The sequence below is a fragment of the Saimiri boliviensis genome, chromosome 5, assembly GCF_048565385.1.
Source record: "Saimiri boliviensis isolate mSaiBol1 chromosome 5, mSaiBol1.pri, whole genome shotgun sequence".
Classification (NCBI taxonomy): domain Eukaryota; kingdom Metazoa; phylum Chordata; class Mammalia; order Primates; family Cebidae; genus Saimiri; species Saimiri boliviensis.
Window position 1 is genome coordinate 114,828,953 of NC_133453.1, and position 22,465 is coordinate 114,851,417.

At 48.4% G+C, this 22,465-nt stretch overlaps 1 protein-coding gene and 1 pseudogene across 1 annotated transcript in view; both read left to right on the forward strand.

Annotated features, from left to right (window-relative positions):
* Positions 1-291: 291 nt before the first annotated feature.
* On the forward strand, positions 292-441 carry LOC120368168 (U1 spliceosomal RNA; annotated as a pseudogene).
* A 9,439-nt stretch (positions 442-9,880) lies between these two features.
* TFCP2L1 (transcription factor CP2 like 1) overlaps positions 9,881-22,465 on the forward strand; it is a 74,586-nt gene continuing 62,001 nt past the window's right edge. The window contains exons 1-2 of the mRNA XM_039479980.2: positions 9,881-10,047; positions 14,175-14,326. Of these exons, the coding sequence (XP_039335914.1) occupies positions 9,986-10,047; positions 14,175-14,326 (214 nt within the window). The 5' untranslated portion in view covers positions 9,881-9,985. The remainder of the gene's footprint in view (positions 10,048-14,174; positions 14,327-22,465) is intronic.

Below are 22,465 nucleotides of genomic sequence, written 5' to 3' on the forward strand. Positions count from 1 at the left end.
TTCTTTTGCAATAAAATGTATTTGTATAAGCTATTAGGCGGGAAAGACGCTACTTGGACTTCCCCATTAGGTTCAACAGAATATAATGAGCTGGTGCTGTATCCAGTGTGAAATAGGTGTTGCATGTTGCTACACAAGACCACTTAATCTGCAAAGAAACTTACAATCATATTTTAAATATGATTAACAAATACTATACAGGACCACCTAATCTGCAAAGAAACTTATAATCGTATTTTAAAGCTACACAAGGCAAAATTATTCCAATTTAAAACATGAAGAAACGGGGTCATACTTACCCGGCAGGGGAGATATCGTGATCACGAAGGTGGTTTTCTCAGGGCGAGGCTTATCCATTGCACTCCGGATGTGCTGACCCCTGCAATTTCCCCAGATAAAAAAAAGAAAGAAAGAAACAGGGTCATCATGAAAACCAAAATCAACTGAGGATACGAAAAGGGGTACAGGACAAACGTGAGGAAAATCAGCATTTGCTGAGTTACAAATACAGGTTTTCTATATGACAGACATTAAAGAACTCAGTGACATAGCTTGAAAATACAAAGTAAAACCCAAGTCAGTGGTCATAGAATTCAAAATTTACCTCAGAAAAAGCAAGGCAAGCGGGTGCAGTGGCTCATGCCTGTAATCCCAGCACTTTGGGAGTTCGAGGCAAGCAGATCACTTGAGTTGGGGAGTTTGAAACCAGCCTGGCCAACATGGTGAAACCCCATCTCTACTAAAAATACAAAAATTAGCTGGGCTTGGTGGTGGGCACCTGTAATCCCAGCTACTCGGGAGGCTGAGGCAGGAGAATTGCTTGGACCCAGGGGCGGAGGTTGCAGTGAGCTGAGTTTGCACTACTGCACTCGAGCCTGGGCAACAAGAGCAAAACTCTGTCTCAAAAAAAAAAAAAAAAAAAAAAAAAAAAATCTTTAGTGGGTAACTCTAACTAGTCGGGGCAGAGAGGAATTTATCCCCACCAGAATTGTTAAAAGGGCTGAATAAGCAGGTCCAGGCAAAGCTTCCAGAAACAACGCACTGGGTAATTGCCGTGGTGAACCCCAGAAACACTGCTGCTGCCGCTTCCGGTACCAGCAACAGACCACCTCCGCCCAGCCTGCTCCACGTTGCTTCCAAATCAGAGCCTCCTATGGGTGCATCTTGAAAGCATTATGCCTGTGTTTAATTGCCTTCATTTCCTCTTATTGGTCCATAAAATAATTGTGCCTCTTACAACTGATGGCAACTTCGATTTAATGAACTACCTGTCAACAAAGCATGGGAAGAGCACAAAAGATTCTAGGCAACCCTGGCACGTGCCTGCTGCATTCACGAATAAGGCAATGAGGAATGGTATCCTTGCCCCTGGCTACTGGAGGCAGCTGTGGTTCTCTGATCTCAGCTGGGGGTGAAGGCGATGTTTCTCCAATATCAGACCATGCTCAACAGGCAACAGACAGACACACCGTCCATGCTTTTGGGTAGGACTGAACCCAGGGAAGAGAAGCAAACATTAACAGAGTACCTAGTGCGTGTTTGGTGCTGTACCGGGCGCTTCATTCACAGTCTCTCCCGTGAGCCTGAAAACTTCCCTGGAAAGTAGTCCCGTTTCACACGGAAGAAAGTCGAGGGTAATGAGGTTAAGACTCTCATCAAGGGTAGGTGCAGTGGCTCATGCCTCTAATCCCAGCACTTTAGGAGGCCAAGGTGTGTGGATCACTGGAGCCCAGGAGTTTCAGACTAGCCTGGGCAACACAGTGAGAGCCTATGTCAGGAGTCTCCTTACGTTATGTTCAGTAGTGTACGGGAGGGGGTGTTGACATTGGCACGATAGGGTGATCTGGCTGTGCTCTTTCACTGGGGAGCCCCGAGTGTGTCAAATTCTTCAAGAAAATTCTTCCAGCTTCTTGTCTGACCTGTCCTTTCAGCAGATGGGGCCTGGGTTTTCAAGCCAGCAGACCACCCTGGGCCCCGTCCTGGCTCTACCGCCCTACAGCTGTGCAAGTCTGGACAAGTTGCTGGATCTCAGGGGCCCAGTTTTCTCATCAGTGAAATAGGTATGATGACATCTACCGCCCTAGGATGCTGAGGGTTAAATGACCCGATGAATGGGGAGGACTTGTGTTTTCTCCCTCCTTGGCCTCAGCCATGCCCGCCGCAAGAGTCTCTCTGTAGTCTCACTCACTGCTTTCCTCCATTTCTCTGGAGCAGCAGCCCTGGGTTAGAGGTGCTCCCCATGACCCCTGCAGAGACTGGCACCTGTAACAGGGCGGTTTGCAGAAGGAGCTGTGAAGCAGATAACAGGGTGCCTTTTTGGCCCTAGAGGGAGGGCACCGTGCCAAAGTGCCTGTGGGCGACTCCACCCAGGGCAATTCACCAGGACTACTGGGCAGGGAGCAGGGCAGCCCTTATCCGAATGAGAAAACTTGACTGCTGCCGGAAGGACTGATGGAAGCAGTCTTGGCCAGAGAGGGAGCAGGTGGACAGTCAGAGCAGGGTCTTGCATGGGAGGGACTGGGGTTCAAGGCAGAAACGTTGCTTGAGGCCAGGTGTCAACACCAGCCTGGGCAATACAGTGAGACCCCATGATATGGTTTGGAGCTATGTGCACACCAAATCTCCTGTCAACTTGTAATTTCCCCGCACCCCAAGGTTGGAGGTGGGGCCTTGTGGGAGGTGATTGGATCATGGGGTGGAGTTCTCAGGAATGGGTAAGCACCATCCCTTCAGTGCTGTTCTCGTAAGTGAATGAGTTATCACGAGACCTCTTTGTTTAAAAGTGTGTAGCAGCCGGGTGGGGTGGCTCATGCCTGTAATCCCAGTACTTTGGGAGGCCAAGGAGGGCAGATCACAAGGTCAGGAGTTCGAGATCAGCCTGGCCAACGTGGTGAAACCCCATCTCTACTAAAATACAAAAATTAGTCCAGTGTGGTGGCGTGCTCCTGTAGTCCCACCTACTTGGGAGGCTGAGGCAGAAGAATTGCTTGAACCCAGGAGACAGAGGTTGCAGTGAGCCAAGATTCTACCACTGTACTTTGGCCTGGGCGACAGAACAAGACTCTGTCTCAAAAAAAAAAAAAAAAAAAAAAAAGGATGTAGCGACTCCCCCCTCTCTGTCTTCCTCCTACTCTGGCCACTTGAAACGTCTCACTCCCCCTTTGCCTTCCAGGATTGTAAGTTTCCAGAGGCCTCACTGGAAGCCAAGAAGCCATTATGCTTCCTGTACAGCCTTTGGAACCATGAGCCAATTACACCTCTTATCTTTGGAAATTATCCAATCTCAGGTATTTCTTTATAGCAATGTGAGAATGAGCTAACACACTCGATCTCTTTCGGGGGGTAATATATACATACAAACATATGGCCAGGTATAGTGGCTCATGCCTATAATCCCAGCACTTTGGGAGGCTGAGGCAGGAGGATCATTTGTTTCCGGTAGTTTGAGACCAGCCTGGACAATATAGTGAAACCCCATCTCTAGAAACTAAACAAAATTAGCCAGGTGTGGTGGTACACGCCTGTAGTTTCAGCTACTCAGGAGGCCGAGCTGTAAGGATTGCTTGAGCCTGGGAATTTGAGGCTGCAGTGAGCAAGCTCACCCCAGAGTGTACTTCACAATCCAGTGCATTCTCTCTCTCTCTCTCTCTCTCTATTTTGTCATGCACCAAATAGCCCAGACTATCTCTCTCTCTCTCTCTCTCTCTCTCTCTCTCTCTCTCTCTCTTTCCCTCTCTTTCCCTCCCTCCCTCCCAATCTGGGAGGAGTTGCTATACCCCCAAGTAGGTAGGGGTATATATCTATATATGTATGTGTGTATATAATACATACATATATACACATATATATGTACGTATAATTTATATACATAAAGTATATATAGGCTGGGTGTAATGGCTCACTCCTATAATCATTTATATAAAGTATATTCATACACACACACACACAGTCATATATATAAAGCATATATAGGCTGGGCATGGTGCCTCATGCCTATAATCCCAGTACTTTGAAAGGCCAAGGTGGTCAGATCACTTGAGGTTAGGAGTTCAAGACCAGCCTGGCCAACACAATGAAACGCCATGTCCACTAAAAATACAAAAATTAGCCAGGTGAGGTGGTGGGCCCTTGTAATCCCAGCTGCTCAGGAGGCTGAGGCAGGAGAATCATTTGAACCCAGGAGGTGGAGTTTGCAGTGAATGGAGATGGAGCCATTACACTCCAGCTTGGGCAACAGAGCAAGATTCTGTCTTAAAAAAAAAGTAAAAATATTAACTGGTAAAATTAATTTTCATAATATATTGTATTTAACTGAATGCATTCAAATTGTTATCATTTATTATGTGATCTGTATAAGAATTACTGAGGGGTGGCCGGGCATGGTGGCTCACACCTGTAATCCCAGCACTTTGGGAGGTTGAGGTGGGTAGATCACGAGGTTAGGAGTTTGAGACCAGCCTGACCAATATGGGGAAACCATGTCTCTACTAAAAATGCAAAAATAAGCCGGGTGTGGTGATGCATGTCTGTAATCCCAGCTACTCAGGAGGCTGAGGCAGGAGAATTGCTTGAACCCGGGAGATGGAGGTTGCAGTGAGCCCAGATTGCACACTGCATTCCAGCCTGGGTGACTGAGCGAGACTCTATCTCAAAAAAAAAAAAAAAAAAAAAAAAGGAATTACTGAGGGCCTATGTTCCATTCTTTTGTCATATACAGGTTTTATATCTCCAGCATGTCTCCAGACCAGCCAGCTCTCAAGTGCTCAACAGCCATATGGGCCTCGTGGGTACCCTAGCGGGTGACATGAACTCTGGACTTCTGGAACTTGAGAGAGAAACAAGCCTCTATCTCTTCTTACTTACAGAGAATGTGATCCTTAGCAGCACACAGGGCTTTTGATGAACCACATGCTGTTGGACAATCAAGAAGAAATTAAAGTGAGATTGCCGACCCAAAACTGAAAAGTGAAGTGCCTTCGAGAAGCCAGGCGAGCCTGCCTTGCACGCCCTATCCTGTCTCTCTCAGTGCTCTCAATGCTCCCAATGGCTCCATGAGGGAGGCATCATCTTTATTCCACCAAGATTCTGAATTTGGACAGTGTGGTGGGTGCTGTCATGTCCAGCCAAGCTGTTTCCTCTCCAGCCGCAGCGCTCAGGCCCCTGCTGCAGGGAGCTTTGGCAGGTGACAACACTGATAGGTCCCTCTCCAGGACTCAGCTGAGCCGCTTTGCCCAAAGTCATGTCCCTTCCCCAGGGCAACCACATCTGTCCATGACTGGTCAAGGTGATCTATAAAGGCCTGAACCCAGCAGGGCGTGGTGGCTCACGCCTGTAATCCCAGCACTTTGGGAGGCCGAGGCGGGTGGATCACGAGGTCAAGAGATCGAGACCATCTTGGTCAGCAAGGTGAAACCCCGTCTCTACTAAAAATACAAAAATTAGCCCGGCATGGTGGTGCACGCCTGTAGTCCCAGCTACTTGGGAGGCTGAGGCAGGAGAATTGCTTGAACCCAGGAGGCGGAGGTTGCGGTGAGCCGAGATTGTGCCATTGCACTCCAGCCTGGGTAACAACAGTGAAACTCCGTCTCAAAAAAAAAAACAAAACAAAACAAAAAAACACAAAAATTAGCTGGGCGTGGTGGTGCGCACCTGTAGTCCCAGCTATTCAACAGGCTGAGGCAGGAGAATCGCTTGAACCTGGGAGGCAGAGGTTGCAGTGAGACGAGATCATGCCATTGCGCTGCAGCCTGGCCCCAGAGCTCACATTGGATCTACTGAGGCCTCACAGCTGAACTCTGTCCTCTGCTCTCTGCTTCCTTCTTTGGAAGCTGTTGATCCCAAGAGCATCCAACACTGTGATAAACATGTTTGCATACACTTTCCCTCTGGCTAAATCCCGACCTCTACCTTGGCCATCTTTCACCTCCTGTTCATGCCTCAAAACCATCTTCTCAGACGAGACGCCCCAGTCTTCATTGTGACCTCTTCCGAAAGCAGCTGGGAATCCCTGTGGAGCTGCTAAGGAGGTGACTCCTGAGTACTCAGTGGAGCCCTTACCGCTGCCTCTGCAGGGACCCTGGGCTGATCCTGGGGGCAGAGGACAGCTGGTCACAGCACCGTTGCCCAGTGTGGGGTGAAGAAAGGAATGCCGGGCCTTAAGACAGGAATGGATGAGAGTCAAAGCATGGTTGCTGAATTCACAGACCTGGCCTCAACTCCCAGCTGTGGCAGTGAGCCTCCCAAGCCTGTCTCTCCAATCGTAAGGTGATGTTTCTACTTCTCAGTGTCAGGGGACCGCAATGCATGGCTCCGGGTCTGGGGCATGGTAAAAGTCAGCGTTCCCACCATGGGAATTGGGAACATTCACAAAATAAAAAGGGGACCGGCAGGCCATCTCCTGCACATTTGTCTTCTCCTCCTCCTCACCAGACTGTTCGCCCCAGGGGTCCAGACTAGTCCTTACCGTGCCCTGTAACACCAGAGAGTCAGGGGCAGAACGATGCATTTTTGTTCACACAGTGTGACTCAAATGCTGTCTCTGTAGAATTCTATTCTCACGTTGTTAAAAACCTACAAAGGGAGAGAAGGAAAAAAAAAAAAAAGGGAGAGAAGGTAGGCAGGCACCCAAAATACACAGATAGAGTCATACTTAGGTCATGAGAGCCGTCATTCCTGAGAAGCTAAACTCACCTGAACCTAAGCTTCACCGCAACCATGAAATGAGGCCTTATTATTCCCAATAGCAAAACAGATCCAGTGTGTCATTTTTCCATTTGTACGAAACAAACCAGCCCACACCTTACCGGTGTGAGGCCACAGCCATCTGTTTGCTCACGAGGCCGCATCTTGGGCAGGGCTTGCTTCAGTTCTATGAGGTGTGTTTGGAGGCAATTCACTGATGTATTTTAGATGGGCTCTGCTGGGTGGCTGGAGGAATTAGACGCTGGCCACGTCTCTCTCTCCAATAGGGCATGTGGATTCTACCTGGTGGCTCAGAGCTCTGGGAGAGTTAAGAGAAGCTGCTTATCACGCCTGTCATGCCAGCACTTTGGGAGACCGAGGTGGGTGAATCACCTGAAGGTCTGGGGTTCAAGACCAGCCTGGCCAACATGGTGAAGCCCCGTCTCTACTTAAAATATAAAAAATTGGCCGGGCAAGGTGGCTCAGGCCTGTAATCCCAGCACTTTGGGAGGCTGGGGCGAGCAGATCATGTGGTCAGGAATTTAAGATCAGCCTGACCAATATAACGAAACCCCATCTCTACTAAAAATACGAAAATTAGCCAGGTGTGGTGGTGCATGCCTGTAGTCCCAGCTACTCAGGAGGCTGAGGCAGGAGAATTGCTTGAATCCAGGAGGCAGAGGCTGCGGTGAGCCATTCCACTGCAGCCTGGGCAACAAGAGTGAAACTTCAAAAACAAAAAAAAAAAAGAAAAAAAAAAGAGAAGCTGCCTAGGGGCCGGCCCAGAAGGGAAGAGCATTGCTTCCTTTCCATTCTATGGTTAGAGAAAGTCACAAGGCCAGCCTATACAGAAGGGGGAAGGGAAGGAAAGAGACACCATCTCTTGCTGGGAGAAGCAGCATGAGGTCCACTTCCTCCACCCAAGGTCACACATTCAGATGTAGCCATTATAATATTGACTTCCCTTCCTCCAGGCCTTTGCAGGAGCCTCTACTATCTGTCCATCTCCACAGACTGGTTTCACTTCCACTCACCCATCCGTCAGGAGACATCACTTCACCTGGAGCCTCTTCGGATCTCCAAAGTCCCCGTGTTCTCAGGGCAGCCTTTACTTCCCTGACCACACTGCACTGTCTGCTGCTTACCCACAGGCCTTTCCAGGCCATTCCAACTCGAGGATGAGGCCAGCAGAGGACAGCTTCTTTCCAGAATGCCTCTGATTTAAACAGTGGGTTTATCGTGGCCCCTGATGGTGTGGGGTTCTGGGGGTTGGTGTTAAGGATGTTTCTTTGGACGTTGCCTTAAGAGTGACCCCTGAGCAAGGAACTGGAAGGAAGCCGGAGGGAGACTCTGAGCAGGACACAGGTCCTGTGACAGCTTCGGCTGTCCTTATGAGGAGTTCTGGGTCTAAAATACCACATCAGAGCTGTCTTTAATCGGGCAGAGAGAGCCAGACTTTTATACTCCTGCCGGGATAGTCACGGAAAGTGGGTTATCCCAAGAGGGACATGACAGAGGGCGAGGCTGCTCTCTGATCAGGGGCAGTTCCTGGAGAAGCCGATGGTTGGTGACTGTCTGGTGACAGCGCCACCTGTAGCTGGGGAAAGATTTCCATTCTCCTAACAGGGCAGAACAGCGGGGAGGTGGCAGTCTTTGAGGGCTGTACAGAGGAAGTGGTTTGCCAGTTGTGACCTGTGGCTGGAGGGAGAGGGGCAGGAGCAGCAGAGTGAGGGAGGGTTTGACTCACATCCACGGGTAGGGGAGCGGGAGTTCTGGACCCAGGTCTCCAAGGGATGTCATTTGACTGGGTTAATACGGAGGGACAGAATCCCCATCTCCTCTGGGCTAGGTGCTGTGCCATGTGCTGGAGGACTGGACAGCACCTGGACATGGGTCAGGGCTCCATGGAACTCCAGTCCCTCCTAATGGTCCTCCCCTCCACCCTATGACCCACCGTCTACACTGCTGCCAGACTGATCTTTCCAAAAGGCAAATCATACATGTGACATGTGACTCCTCTGCTTAAAAAACAGAGTAAAATCCCAGCTCCTTGTCCTGGACTGCCAGGCCCTCTGACCTTCCCCACCCTTCTCTCCTCATCTTCTAAGCTCTCCCCAGGACCAGCCATGCCAAATAGGTCTTCCTCAAGGCCTTGGTAGTTACCGTTACCCCTGCCAGGAACTATTTTTCCCCTAGGTATTGTTCACAGAGATGCTTCCTCAGCATCCATCAGGCCTTAGCTCCATGTCACTTCCTCCAGTAAGCCTTCTCTGATTACTCCCCTGATGCATTCCTTTTTTTTTTGTTTTTCTTCCACGTTTACTCAACAAGTATTCATTTTAACTATGTCCCATGCACTGTTCTAGGCAGTGTGGGTAATGAGGTGTTAGGGAGCCAGGCAGGCCCTGTCCCCTTGGAGCTTACAGTCTAATAGGAAAGACAATCAATACACAAGTTTAAAAAAAAGAATCCTGGCTGGGCTTGGTGTCTCAACATTTTGGGAGGCTGAGGTGGGCGGACCACCTGAGGTCAGGAGCTCGAGACCAGCCTGGCCAACGTGGTGAATCCTCTATTAAAAATACAAAAAGGATCCGGGCGTTGCGGAGGGCGCTTGTAATCCCAGCTAGTCGGGAGGTTGAGGTAGAAGGGTTCATATCTTGAACCTGGGAGCGGAGGTTGCAGTGAGTGAGCCAAGATCGCGCCACTGCACTCCAGCCTGGATGACAGAGCAAGACTCCGTCTCAAAAAAAAAAAAAAAAAAAAAAAAAAAAAAAAAAAAAAAAAGCCATGATTTCAGAGGGTGTGAAGTGCTATGAAAAAAGAAGAGCAAGGAAAGGGGGCAGAGATGGCCTAGGCTGGAATCTCCGACATCAAAGCTCTGAGCAGCCTCTCCCCGACCACGGAGCCGCTCGGGAGACTGGCTCTGGGCGCAGAGTGGGGAGCAGAGGGGCAGAGGGGCCGCGTGGGGCGGGTTCGGGGTGGCAAGGGGCACCCGGACCCCACATCGGAGCTTCGGGGAGGGCGCCCGGCCCCGGCCCCTCTGGTCCGGCCGCCCCAGAGGCGCGCTCGCGGTAAAGGCACGTGCACCGTCCGCCAGGTGCGGCGGCCGCGAGGAGCCGCCCTCTCGGCCGCGCTTCCTGCGGGGCGGGTCTCGCTGCCGTCCCGCCCTCTGGCCGCACATAAATGCGCCGAGCCGGCCCGCACCGCGGGTTCCGAGCGCGGCTTTCGGGTGCCGGTGGGATTTCGGCGCGGCTCGCGTCTGCGCTGGCTGCAGCTCCCCGGTGGGCGCGTGGGAACTCCAGCCATGCTCTTCTGGCACACGCAGCCAGAGCACTACAACCAGCACAACTCCGGCAGCTACCTGCGGTAAGGGCCGCGCGCCGCCTCCCCGGGGATCGGGCCGGGCCGCCGGGCCGGGCGCCGTCGGACGTCCGGGCGCTGAGAGGGGGCGCCCCCCCTGGGCCCCGGCCTCCCCGCTGTCGCCCTCTGGGGACTGAGAGACCCGCCCAGCGTCCCGCCTAGGGACTGCCAGACGGACGCCGGCGGGATCCGACCTGGGAGTTGGGGGCCAGCTCGGGAGGCGGGCGCGCAGAGCCAGATGTCTGCGAGGGCTCCTCCCAGACCGCAGGGAGGGCGCGGGGCGCGCACCTGCCTGGCCCATCCGCCTCCCGCGGCCCTCCTCCTCGCCCGTGTTGGAGAAGTCGGGAAACTTCCTGCCAGCAGTCTGGTGCCCGTGTTCGTCTCCTGCTCTTTGCCCATGTCCGCCGGGGCCCCTCTCCCTGCCTGGCGCCCTCTGGAGTGCCCTTCGTGGGACCGGGGAGGGCGGCGAGCGCGGACCTGCGCCCCAGCCTCGCGGGCGGGTGGCGGCCGCTGGCGGCGTGTTCGGAGAGGCTGGACGCCGGCTCCCCGCGATGGTCTTGCGCGTGTTCGCCCGAGGCCTGCGTGGTTATTGCCCTTGATGGAAATCTTTCTTCTTCTGCAGGGATTTGAGTAGTGCCCTTCAGAGGGGAAAGTAAGTCTTGCGTGTTTTGCACGGTTCCCCACAACCCCCTCTTACCAGTAGGACCCCCGTGTGCCCTTGCTCCCGGAGGATTGTTTTTCTCTGCTCTGCTGCCGGCCGGGACTAATGGGCAGTCATTTCACTTTGTGAACTCGCCTGAACCAGCTTTAGCCTGTCCTTATTTCCATCCTAGTCACAGTTTATGAAATGTGCCTAATTTAACCCAAAAGACATTTGATACCGGCTCATGGAAGATAAATTATGAGGGTGAAGGAGTCACAGGCATTTGACAGCCCCCGTACCACAGCTACCTTCAGTACTCGTTTTGGCCCCAAGAAGTTCCCATGTAGATTTAAAAATGTTATTGGTCATTCCTGGCTGCTGGTAGGTATTTGTCCTCCCTGAAGACAATCCCTTGTTCCTGGAGGAGGGGGAATGATTGGGTTTAGCCGATGTATCTGCTGTTTTTATTCATGGGTCAAAGCAGTAGGAGATGGCAAAAGTCTAGACCCTTAAAGGCTGACAGCCACCTGGCAGACCACGGGGATGCCACCAAAGGGAAGCTGCTCTGGGGGCTGTTGGAAGCCCAGGGGGAGATGTTAATCACCCACAGATGAAGTGTCCGTTCACTTATCAGGAATGCTGCAATGGAATACATTTTTGCTGTACTGAAGTTTGAGTTGTAGTTTTGCCTAAATTTTAGTTTGTAGCCAGTAAGCATGTTGCCATATCTTAAAAATGAGTTTGAAGGTGACCCTAAGTTGAAGGTGAGTGTACTTAAAACTTCCCAGATACTTACAATGTCATCACCCTGTTAGAGAATAATTCTCCCTTGCGTGGAAGGTACAGTTCTGCCATTTGCTACCGAGATGGAAATTTGTCTGGAGTACCTCACATCACCTTTTTAGGATCTGGTGAAAGGCGGAGCGCCATCGTTGGGAGTGGATGGTGCTGTAAGGCCATATTGGTTTCTGGGGTCATTGGGGGACCACGGATAAAGAAGTCCATGCCCTTTTTTATTCCACTTCTTGGAAGCTGGGGCTTTTGGCCTCAGTGAGGGCAAAGGTGGGAGTTTATGCATATGCCCCTGATCCTCTGACTCTAGAGGGAGGGCCTTGTCCTTTTCCTTGGGTTTTCTGTGTTTTATTTTTGGTCATCTCATTTCACAGATCTTCTGCAAGCCGTCTGACCTCACCAGGGGAGACGCCTTTACTCCCTCACCCCTTTCTGTTTGATGTTCTCGTGACTTTTATTCCTTGGCAAATAAGGATGCCAGATTTGAAACAAGTTACTGTTGAGTGACGGTACTTAACTCCCTCCGCCCTCCCGCCCCTTTTTAAAAAATGTAAAGGCAGCAGTCCATGGATTATTAACTTGACATGGTCTGGGCGAACATAGAAATTGTGCAGTCCTCAGTGTTCCTAGAGCATCACCTGGGCTGGGAGTGTGCTCTGCTCACACAAAAGGAAGACACCCTGTCGGGGAAGCTGAGACCCCCTTGTGCCCTTATTTTTTGGCAGTGAATGGTGACATAGGAGGCCCTCACAGGGCAGGTTTTCCAGGTGTATGTTCATTGCCAGGCTTTTTCTCTTCTGAAATTGATTAGACCTTGTTGGGGTGTGTGCCGGGTTTATGTTGTAGAGACGCTGGTTTATGATGTGCGAGGAACAGATTGTACCAGTGACTCTATTTATGCAGAGAAGTGGGGTCAGCCAGTTGGATTCCTAGGCAGGGACACACGAAGGGAGGAGGGTTATCAAGATAAGGGTACTGGCACTTTTTTGGCAGCTGTTTCTGTGCTGCTCATAATTTAGAGGGCTTTAACAAGCCTTGCCTGCCTGTAGGTCATTCATGTTCTCAAGGAATTACTTGTCTCTTGCGAGCGCATTTTAAAAAAATGCTGGATTTTTGTTTCTTTTTCTTTTTTTTTTAAGAGATGGCAGGGGGAGGTGGTCTCACTATGTTGCCCAGGCTGGTCTTGAACTCCTGGCTTCAAGCAGTCTTCTCACCTCAGCCTTCCAAAGTACTGGGATTTCAGACATGAGCCACTGTGCCTGGCCTAAATAGTACATCTAGAAGCAAGTTCCTCACTGAGTTGTAGGCTGATGTGAGAATGATATTTTTTCCTTTTTTTTTTTTTAATATGGGGAGTTTTGTTGAGAGGTGGAGGAAAAGAAACTCAGAGCAAGCATTTCAAGATTTCCCACTTGGATAAGAAAACAGACTTGGGCCGGGCGTGGTAGGTCACGCCTGTAATCCCAGCAATTTGGGAGGCAGAGGCGGGTGGATCACCTGAGGTCAGGAATTTGTGACCCGCCTGACCAACATGGTGAAACCCCCGTTTCAACTAAAAATACAAAAATTAGCGGGGCGTGGTGGCTCATGCCTGTAATCCCAGCTACTTGGGAGGCTGAGGCAGGAGAATCGCTTGAACCCAGGAGGTGGAGGTTGCAGCGAGCCGAGATCGTGCCACCGCACTCCAGCCTTTGCAACAAGAGCAAAACTCCATCTCAAAAAGAAATAAATAAATAAAACAAAAAACACAAAACCAGACTTGAAGCCAAGGCCTTTCCGTCTTGTTTGCCTTTTGGACAGATCTGTATGGCCCTGAAAACAGTGTCCAGTTGTCCTGTCTTTAGAAGGGATGGAGGCGGGCCGGGCGCGGTGGCTCAAGCCTGTAATCCCAGCACTTTGGGAGGCCGAGGTGGGTGGATCACGAGGTCGAGAGATCGAGACCAACCTGGTCAACATGGTGAAACCCCGTCTCTACTAAAAATACAAAAAATTAGCTGGGCATGGTGGTGCATGCCTGTAATCCCAGCTACTCAGGAGGCTGAGGCAGGAGAATTGCCTGAACCCAGGAGGCGGAGGTTGCGGTGAGCCGAGATCGCGCCATTGCACTCCAGCCTGGGTAACAAGAGCGAAACTCCATCTCAAAAAAAAAAAAAAAAAAAAAAGAAGGGATGGAGGCGAGTCTCAGGCTGGGTGAGGCAAATAAGTTCATTTGCACAGTTAACAGAACCTGGAGGATAGGGTTGTAATGGTATGAGAAATGGCTGGTAAGTAGAATTGTTGATTAAAAAATAAAAATTTTTATTTAGATTTTTATTCTAAAAGTAAAACTTCACCAGAGATCACTTGTGGATAGACACCAAATAAATGTCTTCTGAAAGTCACTCTTCTGCTAGCCTGTGCCTGGCTTGAAGAGGATTTCTGTAGATGTTAGGTAATTTTGCCCTTTTACCTCCTCGATGGGCTGATTGAATCAGTGTTTGGGGGTCATTGAGCGAAACTAGAGTCGTGAAGGAGCGGTTTTCTCTGTTTTAAAGCATCTGGAGTGCGAGGGTTGCAGGAGTGCAGCAAGCACCCCGCGATGTATGTGCTGTGTCTCCCTGGGCCCCGGTGGTCTGTGTCGTCTCTCCAGCTTTGCGCTGGCCCTGTGCAGGAGCCCCATGGGGCTCCGCTTCTGACCTCTGCTTCCTGTGTGTTGCAGTGATGTGCTCGCTCTGCCCATCTTCAAGCAGGAGGAGCCCCAGCTGTCCCCTGAGAACGAGGCCCGCCTGCCGCCCCTGCAGTACGTGTTGTGTGCTGCCACGTCCCCAGCCGTGAAGCTGCATGAAGAGACGCTGACCTACCTCAACCAAGGTAGCGGCCGGAGGCCCGGGCCAGGGTGGAACCCGGAATCAGTGGGGAATTGATGTGAAAGACCCATTTGGGCCTCATGACTTTGTCATGGCGCTGAGGTGGGGCTCAGGAAAGAGAAAACAGGTGCAGGTTCAGGCTCCACTTCCCAACTCTCTGACCCCCTCCAGCCTCACTGTCTTCATCTGAAAAATGGAAACATCAGATGCCTTAAACGTGGGTAACAGGGTAATAGACCTCATTCCTCCTGTAGCTCCTCCATGGAGCAGATGCTCAGTGATGGTAGCGTTATTACTGTGCCTTTCTTTTTTTTTGTTTTGAGGTGGGGTCTTGCCTTGTGGCCCAGGCTGACACGCAGTGGCATGATCATGGCTCACTGCAGCCTTGACCTCCTCAGCCCTTGCACCTCAACCTCCTGAGTAGCTGTGATCACAGTTGTATGCCAACATGCCTGGCTAATTTTTAAGTTTTTTTGTAGAGTGGGGCATCTCACTATGTTGCCCAGGCTGGTCTCAAACTCCTGGGCTCAAGTGATCCACCCGGCTGGTTTTCCCAAAGTGCTGAGATTATAGGCCTGAGCCAATGGGCCTGGACACTTTGTTACCATTTTTTGTGACCACGATCGTGTCCTTTGAAGGCATAGACTGAGCACCGTCAGCACCCCAGGTCCTGGGTCCTTTCTGGAACTGCACCTGGCAGTGGTGGGGAGGCTGGCCCACGTCCTGCACAGCACAGGAGCAGGGTCCCATTCATGCTGGACAAAAGCCCTCTGTGGCGATGGGGACAAGTTCCCTCACCATGTCCTGAGAGAAACGGGCTTCGGAGTTTGTATTCCAACTCTGGCACTTCCTAGCTCTGTGACTTTGAGCTGCCTTTTCTTTTTCTCTGAGCCTTGGAGTTCTCATATGTAAAACAAGAAGTATAATTTTGTGGCGTTTAAAAGAACGGCGGTCTGTGAGGTGCCTGGTGTGATACTGGTTGCTCAGTTGCTGGTTCCCTTTGTCAGAACCCATGGGCAAGTGTCCTGATGGATAGTGTTTTTATGACTCCTCTTGTGATTACGAGTGTGTATTTTTTGCACTTTCTTCCTGGGTCATCTCAAGACCACCCTAGCATCATGTGGATTTGTCACCTTCTACTTTGACTTTTATTGTGTGTGTGCCCCGGACATGAAACAGTTCTGGCCACCCACCCAGGCATCCAGCAAGGATGAGCAAAGGACTGTGGGTCTGCTCTACCCCTGACTCATATGATAGTCCTGTACTTTAAAGGGGCAGAGCGGAAGGGCAGAGGAACGCTGGTTTCTGTAGGGTCCCACGGAATTGCGGCGGAGCTGCAGTGTCTTAGCAATGCGTCTTACATGTTCAGCTGCCTCTCCACGAACTTTGACTCCTCAATTTGGGGAGCCAGCCAGGGTGGAAGTCCAACGTGGTCATCGGGCTCTCTGCTTACTGCTGAACTTGTCAGCTTCTGGGCCAAGAAACTAGCTGAGAAGTAGCAGCTGGCTCTGTCTGCCTTCCTCTGGGTAGAAGCAACCCCCTCTCGTTATAGAGGCAGCGCAGTGGAAGGTGATGCTTTATCCGCGGGGGCAGCTCTGCTGGCCTCAGTTGGTCATGCTCAGCCTAGCGCCCTCAGCTTTAGAGCTTCCAGCTCAGGCCCTGAGACCTGTGTTCCATCTGCAGCAGACGGTGGCCGTGGATGGTGGGTGACATGGTCAGGTGTGTGTATGTGCTGCTGTGTGGAATGCTTTCCGCCCTTTGCCTTTCTCTTTCATGGAAGTTCAAATGCCACCAACTAGTTATGCACCTTTGAGTACTTTTCTTTCCTCTTTGGGCCTCTGCTTTCTTGCTTAAAATTAGCAGGAAAAAAATGAGATGTCTATAGCATCCATTGAGGTTTGATATGGTTCTTCTTTTTGGCTGTGTCCTGTGGTGCTGAGGAGTGGGTCCAAGGTCTGAGGTCTCGCTCCTGGACAAAGATATTGTGCGTCTGTCCCTGCTCTGTTCCCTGTCCCAGTTCGTCAGGCCATTAACTGAGTTCCTTACCTTTCCTCCACCTCTTCCAACTCTTTTTTTTTTTTCCTTCGAGACAGAGTCTCACTCTGTTACCCAGGCTGGAGTGCAATGGCACGATCTCGGCTTACTGCAACCTCTGCCTCCTGGGTTCAAGTGACTCTCCTGCCTCAGCCTCCCAAGTAGCTGGGATTTCAGGCGTGTGCCACTATACCCAGCTAATTTTTGTATTTTTAGTAGAGATGGAGTTTTACCATGTTGGCCAGGCTGGTCTTGAACTCCTAGCCTCAAGTGATCCACCCACCTCGGGCCTCCAAAGTACTGGGTTTACAGGCTTGAGCCACTATGCCTGGCCACCCCGTAGATTTTTTTTTTTTTCTTTTTGAGATGGAATCTTGCTCAATTACGCAGGCTGGAGGGCAGTGGTGCAGCTTTGACTCACTGCAGCCTCTGGTTCAAGCAATTCTCCTGCCTCAGCTTCCCGAATAGCTGGGACTATAGTCACGTGCCACCACGCCCAGCTAATTTTTGTATTTTTGTATTTTTTTTTTTTTTGAGACGGAGTTTCACTCTTGTTACCCGGGCTGGAGTGCAATGGTGCGATCTCGGCTCACCGCAACCTTCGCCTCCTGGGCTCAGGCAATTCTCCTGCCTCAGCTTCCTGAGTAGCTGGGATTACAGGCACGCGCCACCATGCCCAGCTGGTTTTTTGTATTTTTAGTAGAGACGGGGTTTCACCATGTTGACCAGGATGGTCTCGATCTCTTGACCTTGTGATCCACCCGCCTCGGCCTCCCAAAGTGCTGGGATTACAGGCTTGAGCCACCACGCCCGGCCTTAATTTTTGTATTTTAATAGAGACAGGGTTTTACCATGTTGGCCAGGATGGTCTTGAAGTCCTGACCTCACGTGATCCACCCACCCTGGCCTCCCAAAGTGCTGGAATTACAGGTGTGAGCCACCGTGCCTGGCCTTCTAGGTTTTTTAAAAAAGAATTTAAAAACTTTATCCTCTCATAGCTCAGTAAAAACAGAGAAAAAGGAGTTACCCCTGTGGTCTCATCATCTTATGTTAATTTGGTGTATTTAGATATTTTTAAAATTACATTTTCTAGATTATTAAAATCCACTTTCTTTACAGAAAGTTCAAATAATTTAGAAAAGCAAAAGGAATAAAATTAAAATTAAAATGCCCTCCAATTTCACCAGAAACTACTGCTAACCTTATTTCTACATGTTTGTATAAGTATCTTCTGTGATTATGCTGCAGACATCTATCCTTTTTCTTTCATTTACTCTAATTGTCAGCTTTCTCATGTCATTAACAATGATTTGAGGATTTACGTTTTGTAATGGCTGCATAGTGATACATTGTACATTCTATGGCTTTAACCTGTTTCTTATTATGGCCACTTAGTTTCCAGTTGTTAAAAATTAAATACTGCTATGATGAGCAACATCCTTGTATATAAATCTTCCTGTGAAATGCTGATTATTTATTTATTTTAAAAGTAAATACCTAAGAAGCAGAATTTCTGGATCAAAGGGTTTGAACATTGAGGCTTTTGATGCGTATCACCTAATTGCCTTCTCAGAAGAATGTACCAATTTACATGCCAGCCAGCAGTATACATTTTATTGTCTCTTTTCTAATATTAGTTATTGTTTTTTGTCATCTGACTAGTGAAACATGGAATTTAATCCTAAACTAGCATTTTTTTTTTTTTTTTTTTTTTTTTTGAGGTGGGATCTGGCTTGGTTGGACTCAAATTTCTGAGCTCAAGTGATCCTCTCTCTTCAACCTCCTAGGTAGCTGGGACTATAGGTGTGTACCACCACCCTTACCTTAAAATTAGCATTTCTGTGATTGTTATGCAGTTGAATATTTTAGAATACATTTATTGGTCTTTTTGTTTATTATATTCCTGTTCTTTGCACATTTCTCTGTTGGGGTATTTATGTCTTATGGATAAGGGCATACTGTTTTTGAAGAATACATCCCAACCTTTTCGCTGCCATTTGTTGCAAGCATTTTTCTCTGATGGTTGCAGGCCGCTTAACTTTTATTGTGTGATAACTATATTTAGGGTGTGAGGTATATGTTGTGATTTTTTTTTTTTCTGTAGAAACCTATTTTAAATGTCTATAGTCAAATCTTTCCTTCTTCGAAAATAAACATTTCTTTTGTGCTTAAAAGAAAATGCCTGCCCATCCCCAAATCAATTAGCCGAGTAGTTTTCTGAATTTCATTTAGAGGTACCTAAATGTTAACACTTACTGAAATGTATTAGGATTTATGATGTGTTATGAAAATCTGAGCTTATTGATTTTCCTAGTTATTCCCTGACTTTTCCTACCTTTTTCTCACGAATTTAAAAAGTCAATTCTGAAACTTTTTTTTTTTTTTTTGAGACAGGGTCTGGCTCTATCACCCAGGCTAGAGTGTAGTGGCACTCACTACAGCCTCTGCCTCCCAGGCTCAAGGATCCTCCGACCTCAGCCTCCCAAGTAACTGGGACCACAGGTGTGCACCACCACACCTGGCTAATTTTTGTAACTTTGGTAGAGATGGGTTTTTGCCATGTTTGCCAGGCTGGTCTTGAACTCCTGGGCTCAAGCAGTCCTCCTGCCTCAGCCTCTCAAAGTGCTGGGACATTTCTGAAACATAAAAAAACCCTTCATTCTCAGCAAACTGACACAGGAACAGAATACCAAAACCTCATGTTCTCACTCATAAATGGGAGTTGAACAATAAGAACATGAGTGGCACAGGGAAGAGAAATCACACACTGGGGCCCGTAGTGGGGTGGGGAGCAAGGGGTGGGGGATAGCATTAGGAGAAATTATGTAGATAATGGATTGATGGGTGTAGTAAACCACCGTGGCACACATATACCTGTGTTAACAAACCTGGACATTCTGCACGTGTATCCCAGAACTTAAGCATAGTAATAAAAAAAAAATTCTAAACTGACCCTCGTATAGATACTTTTCCCGTACCACTGATGTTCTTGCCGAATTTCTCATTGAATTAATTTTTGTAGCTTAGAAATAGGTTTCCTATGGTTGGAGAGGTTCCTTTTATTATTCTATTTAACCATTCCCAGTAATTTATTCTTACAGAAGGATTTTACAACCATTAAGACATCCTTCTCTGGGCACGGTGGCTTATGCCTGTAATCCCAGCATTTTGTGAGGCTGAGGTGGGTGGATCACCTGAGGTCAGGAGTTCAAGACCAGCCTGGCCAATGTGGTAAAACCTCATCTCTACTAAAAATACAAAAATTAGCAGGGCGTGATGGCGGACTCTGTAATCCCAGCTGCTGCAGAGGCTGAGGCAGGAGAATTGCTTGAACCAAGAAGGCAGAGGTTGCAGTGAGCCGAGATTGAGCCACTGCTCTCTAGCTTGGGTGACAAAGCAAGACTCTGTCCCAAAACAAAAACCAAAAACCAAAAAACAACTTCCTCCTAAACTTTTTTTTCTTTTTTCTTCCTTTTGTACTTTTTCTTTAAAAAAAAAAAAAAGATGAGATTATATGTTTTATGCAGTCGTTTCTTGATTTTGTTAAATACTATTATTATAATAACGTTTTCCATTATTATTAAAAGTATCCTAAACATATAAAATGTCTGCATGTTATTTCACTATTTCCGTTTGTTATTTAGGGGAGAATATTGTCAGAACTGCTAGAAAAAATACACAATGTAATTGTTTTAGTGTCTGCCTCTTATAATAGAATGGAAGTTCTATAGGGCTAAGCCATATATTAAGTTTGTTTTTTTTTGGAGACAGGGTCTTGCTCTTTCATCCGGGCTGAATGCAGTGGCACAATCATGGCTCACTGCAGCCTCCACCTACCGGAACAATCAAATCCTCCTGCCTCAGCCTCTCAAGTAGCTGAGACAAACATGGGCTTCCACGCCCAGCTAATTTTTCTATTTTTTGTAGAGACAAGATCCTACTATGTTGCCCAAGCTGGTCTCAAATTTTTGAGCTTAAGCAATCTTCCTCAGCCTCCCAGTGTGTTGGGATTACAGGCATGAGTCACTGCCTGGTCCCTGAAATTTTAAAATACAGGCCCAATACCCCTTTTCCTGAATGCTTGGCACTGGAAGTATTTTGGATTTGGGATTTTCTTGGATTTTGGGATATTTGCATATCTATAATGAGATTTTTTGGGGGGCTCTGGTGCACATTTAAACACGAAATTTTCATATACATCTTAGGGACGTGGTCTGAAGATAATTTTATACATTATTTTAAATAATTTTGTTTATAAAACAGAGCTTGCATACATTGAGCCATCAGAAAAGATGATTTCAGCCACCCATGTGGATAATCTGTGGGGTCACATCAGCACTCAAAAAGTTTCAGATTTTGGAGCATTTCAGATTTTGGATTTTTAGATTAGGGCTGCTCAGCCTATATTGCATACTCAGTATTAAGCTGGGTACCTTGAGAGTACAGTAGTTGTTCTCTAAATATTTAGAAAATCTAAAAATAGGCATGATTTTATGACCCCCATCAGTAATGCTGCACTAGATATCTTTTTCAGTGTACCTCATTTAAGTGACCTATGCTACACATATGACCAAAAGGCATTTATACAATTTTTCTTTTTCTTTTCTTTTTTTTTTTTTTTTTGAGATCGAGTGTCTGTATTCCCCAGGCTGGAGTGCAGTGGCGCGATCTTGGCTCACTGCAACCTCCGCCTCCTGGGTTCAGGCACTTCTTCTGCCTCAGCCTCCCGAGTAGCTGGGATTACAGGTGCGCACCACCACACCCAGCTAATTTTTGTATTTTTAGTAGAGACGGGGTTTCACCATTTTGGCCAGGATGGTCTCCATCTCTTGACCTTGTGATCGACCCGCCTTGGCCTCCCAAAGTGCTGGGATTATAGGAGTGAAGCACCGCCGGGCCCGGCCTAAAAGGTAGTTTTGACACATCATTCAAGATCTTTTTGGTTAATTGAGAAGTCTGTTATTAAGTGTTTATGAGGCTCTCTGGTAGTTAATGCATTATTCTTGTGAAGCCATTGCATGTTGTCCTCTTCCTTGTAATGACGTGTTTAAAGTTCTCTGAAAACATGGAGAAGATGCTATAGGTTTAAATTAAAAGTCACTGAAACTACTGGATGCCCATTTCTCAGTGCAGTGTCAAACCAATGACTTGAGGACCGGTGGCTGGGGCCAGGTGTGTTTCATGGGGGTGTGCCATCACCAAGCTCAGTGGCCAGTTTTAGATACGGTAAAAATGGTTTGAAAAACAAAATCTGTCCTCTTCCTCTGAGAAAGTCCTTCCAAGGGGTGGATAGCTTTGAATAGAGGTTTGCAAACTTCTAGATAACCTCTTTGTCAGTGGCCAAAGGTCATTGTAGACAGATCTTTCTGAAGGCTGGAGCCTGAGGGAAGGGTTGAGGAGGGTGTGGAGGGATGTGGAGGGATGTGGAGGGATGTGGAGGAGGAGGAGTCCTGGAGAGCAGAGAAGAGAGAACCCCAGGCAATCTATGTCGGGAATTCTGGCTTTGAGATAAGAGACAACATTGCAAGAATGGCTTGCAGTGGGGAATGCTTTGATATTTTCCATCAAAACAACTCTTAAGTAATGAATTTTCATCATGTGCTTACTTTCATTCATTCATGGAGTTAAATTTCCTGTTGGTTGGGGGCGAGTGGTGGCTCACTGAGAGGAGAGCAAAGGTAAGCATGGGGGTGCAATTGAACACTCTTTCTAGCTCAGGAATCCTAAGTGGTTCAGGATGGCAAGGGTTTCAAACACAAGGGGAAATATGAATGATAGAGCTGGAGAGGTAGACCAGATATCTGACTTAGAAATCCATCTGCCTTGCTGTGGCTAAACCATCTGCCAACCACCTGTTGAGGTCACTTAACCTTTCTTTGCCTCCAATTCCTTATCTGTAAGCTGGAGGAAGTAAACTCCCTACAGGTGCTGCTATTTGGGTAAAATGAGCTAATGCACGTAGAATACTGAAATGCCTGGCACATAGCAAGCACTCGCAGGCCAGCCATTGTTATTAATAAAGAGGAAATGTCTCACCGATTCTGTTTTGGAAGTTAACAAGATCATCGAGTTGGGACTTTAATAATTTTTTGCTGGTTTTGCCCCTTCT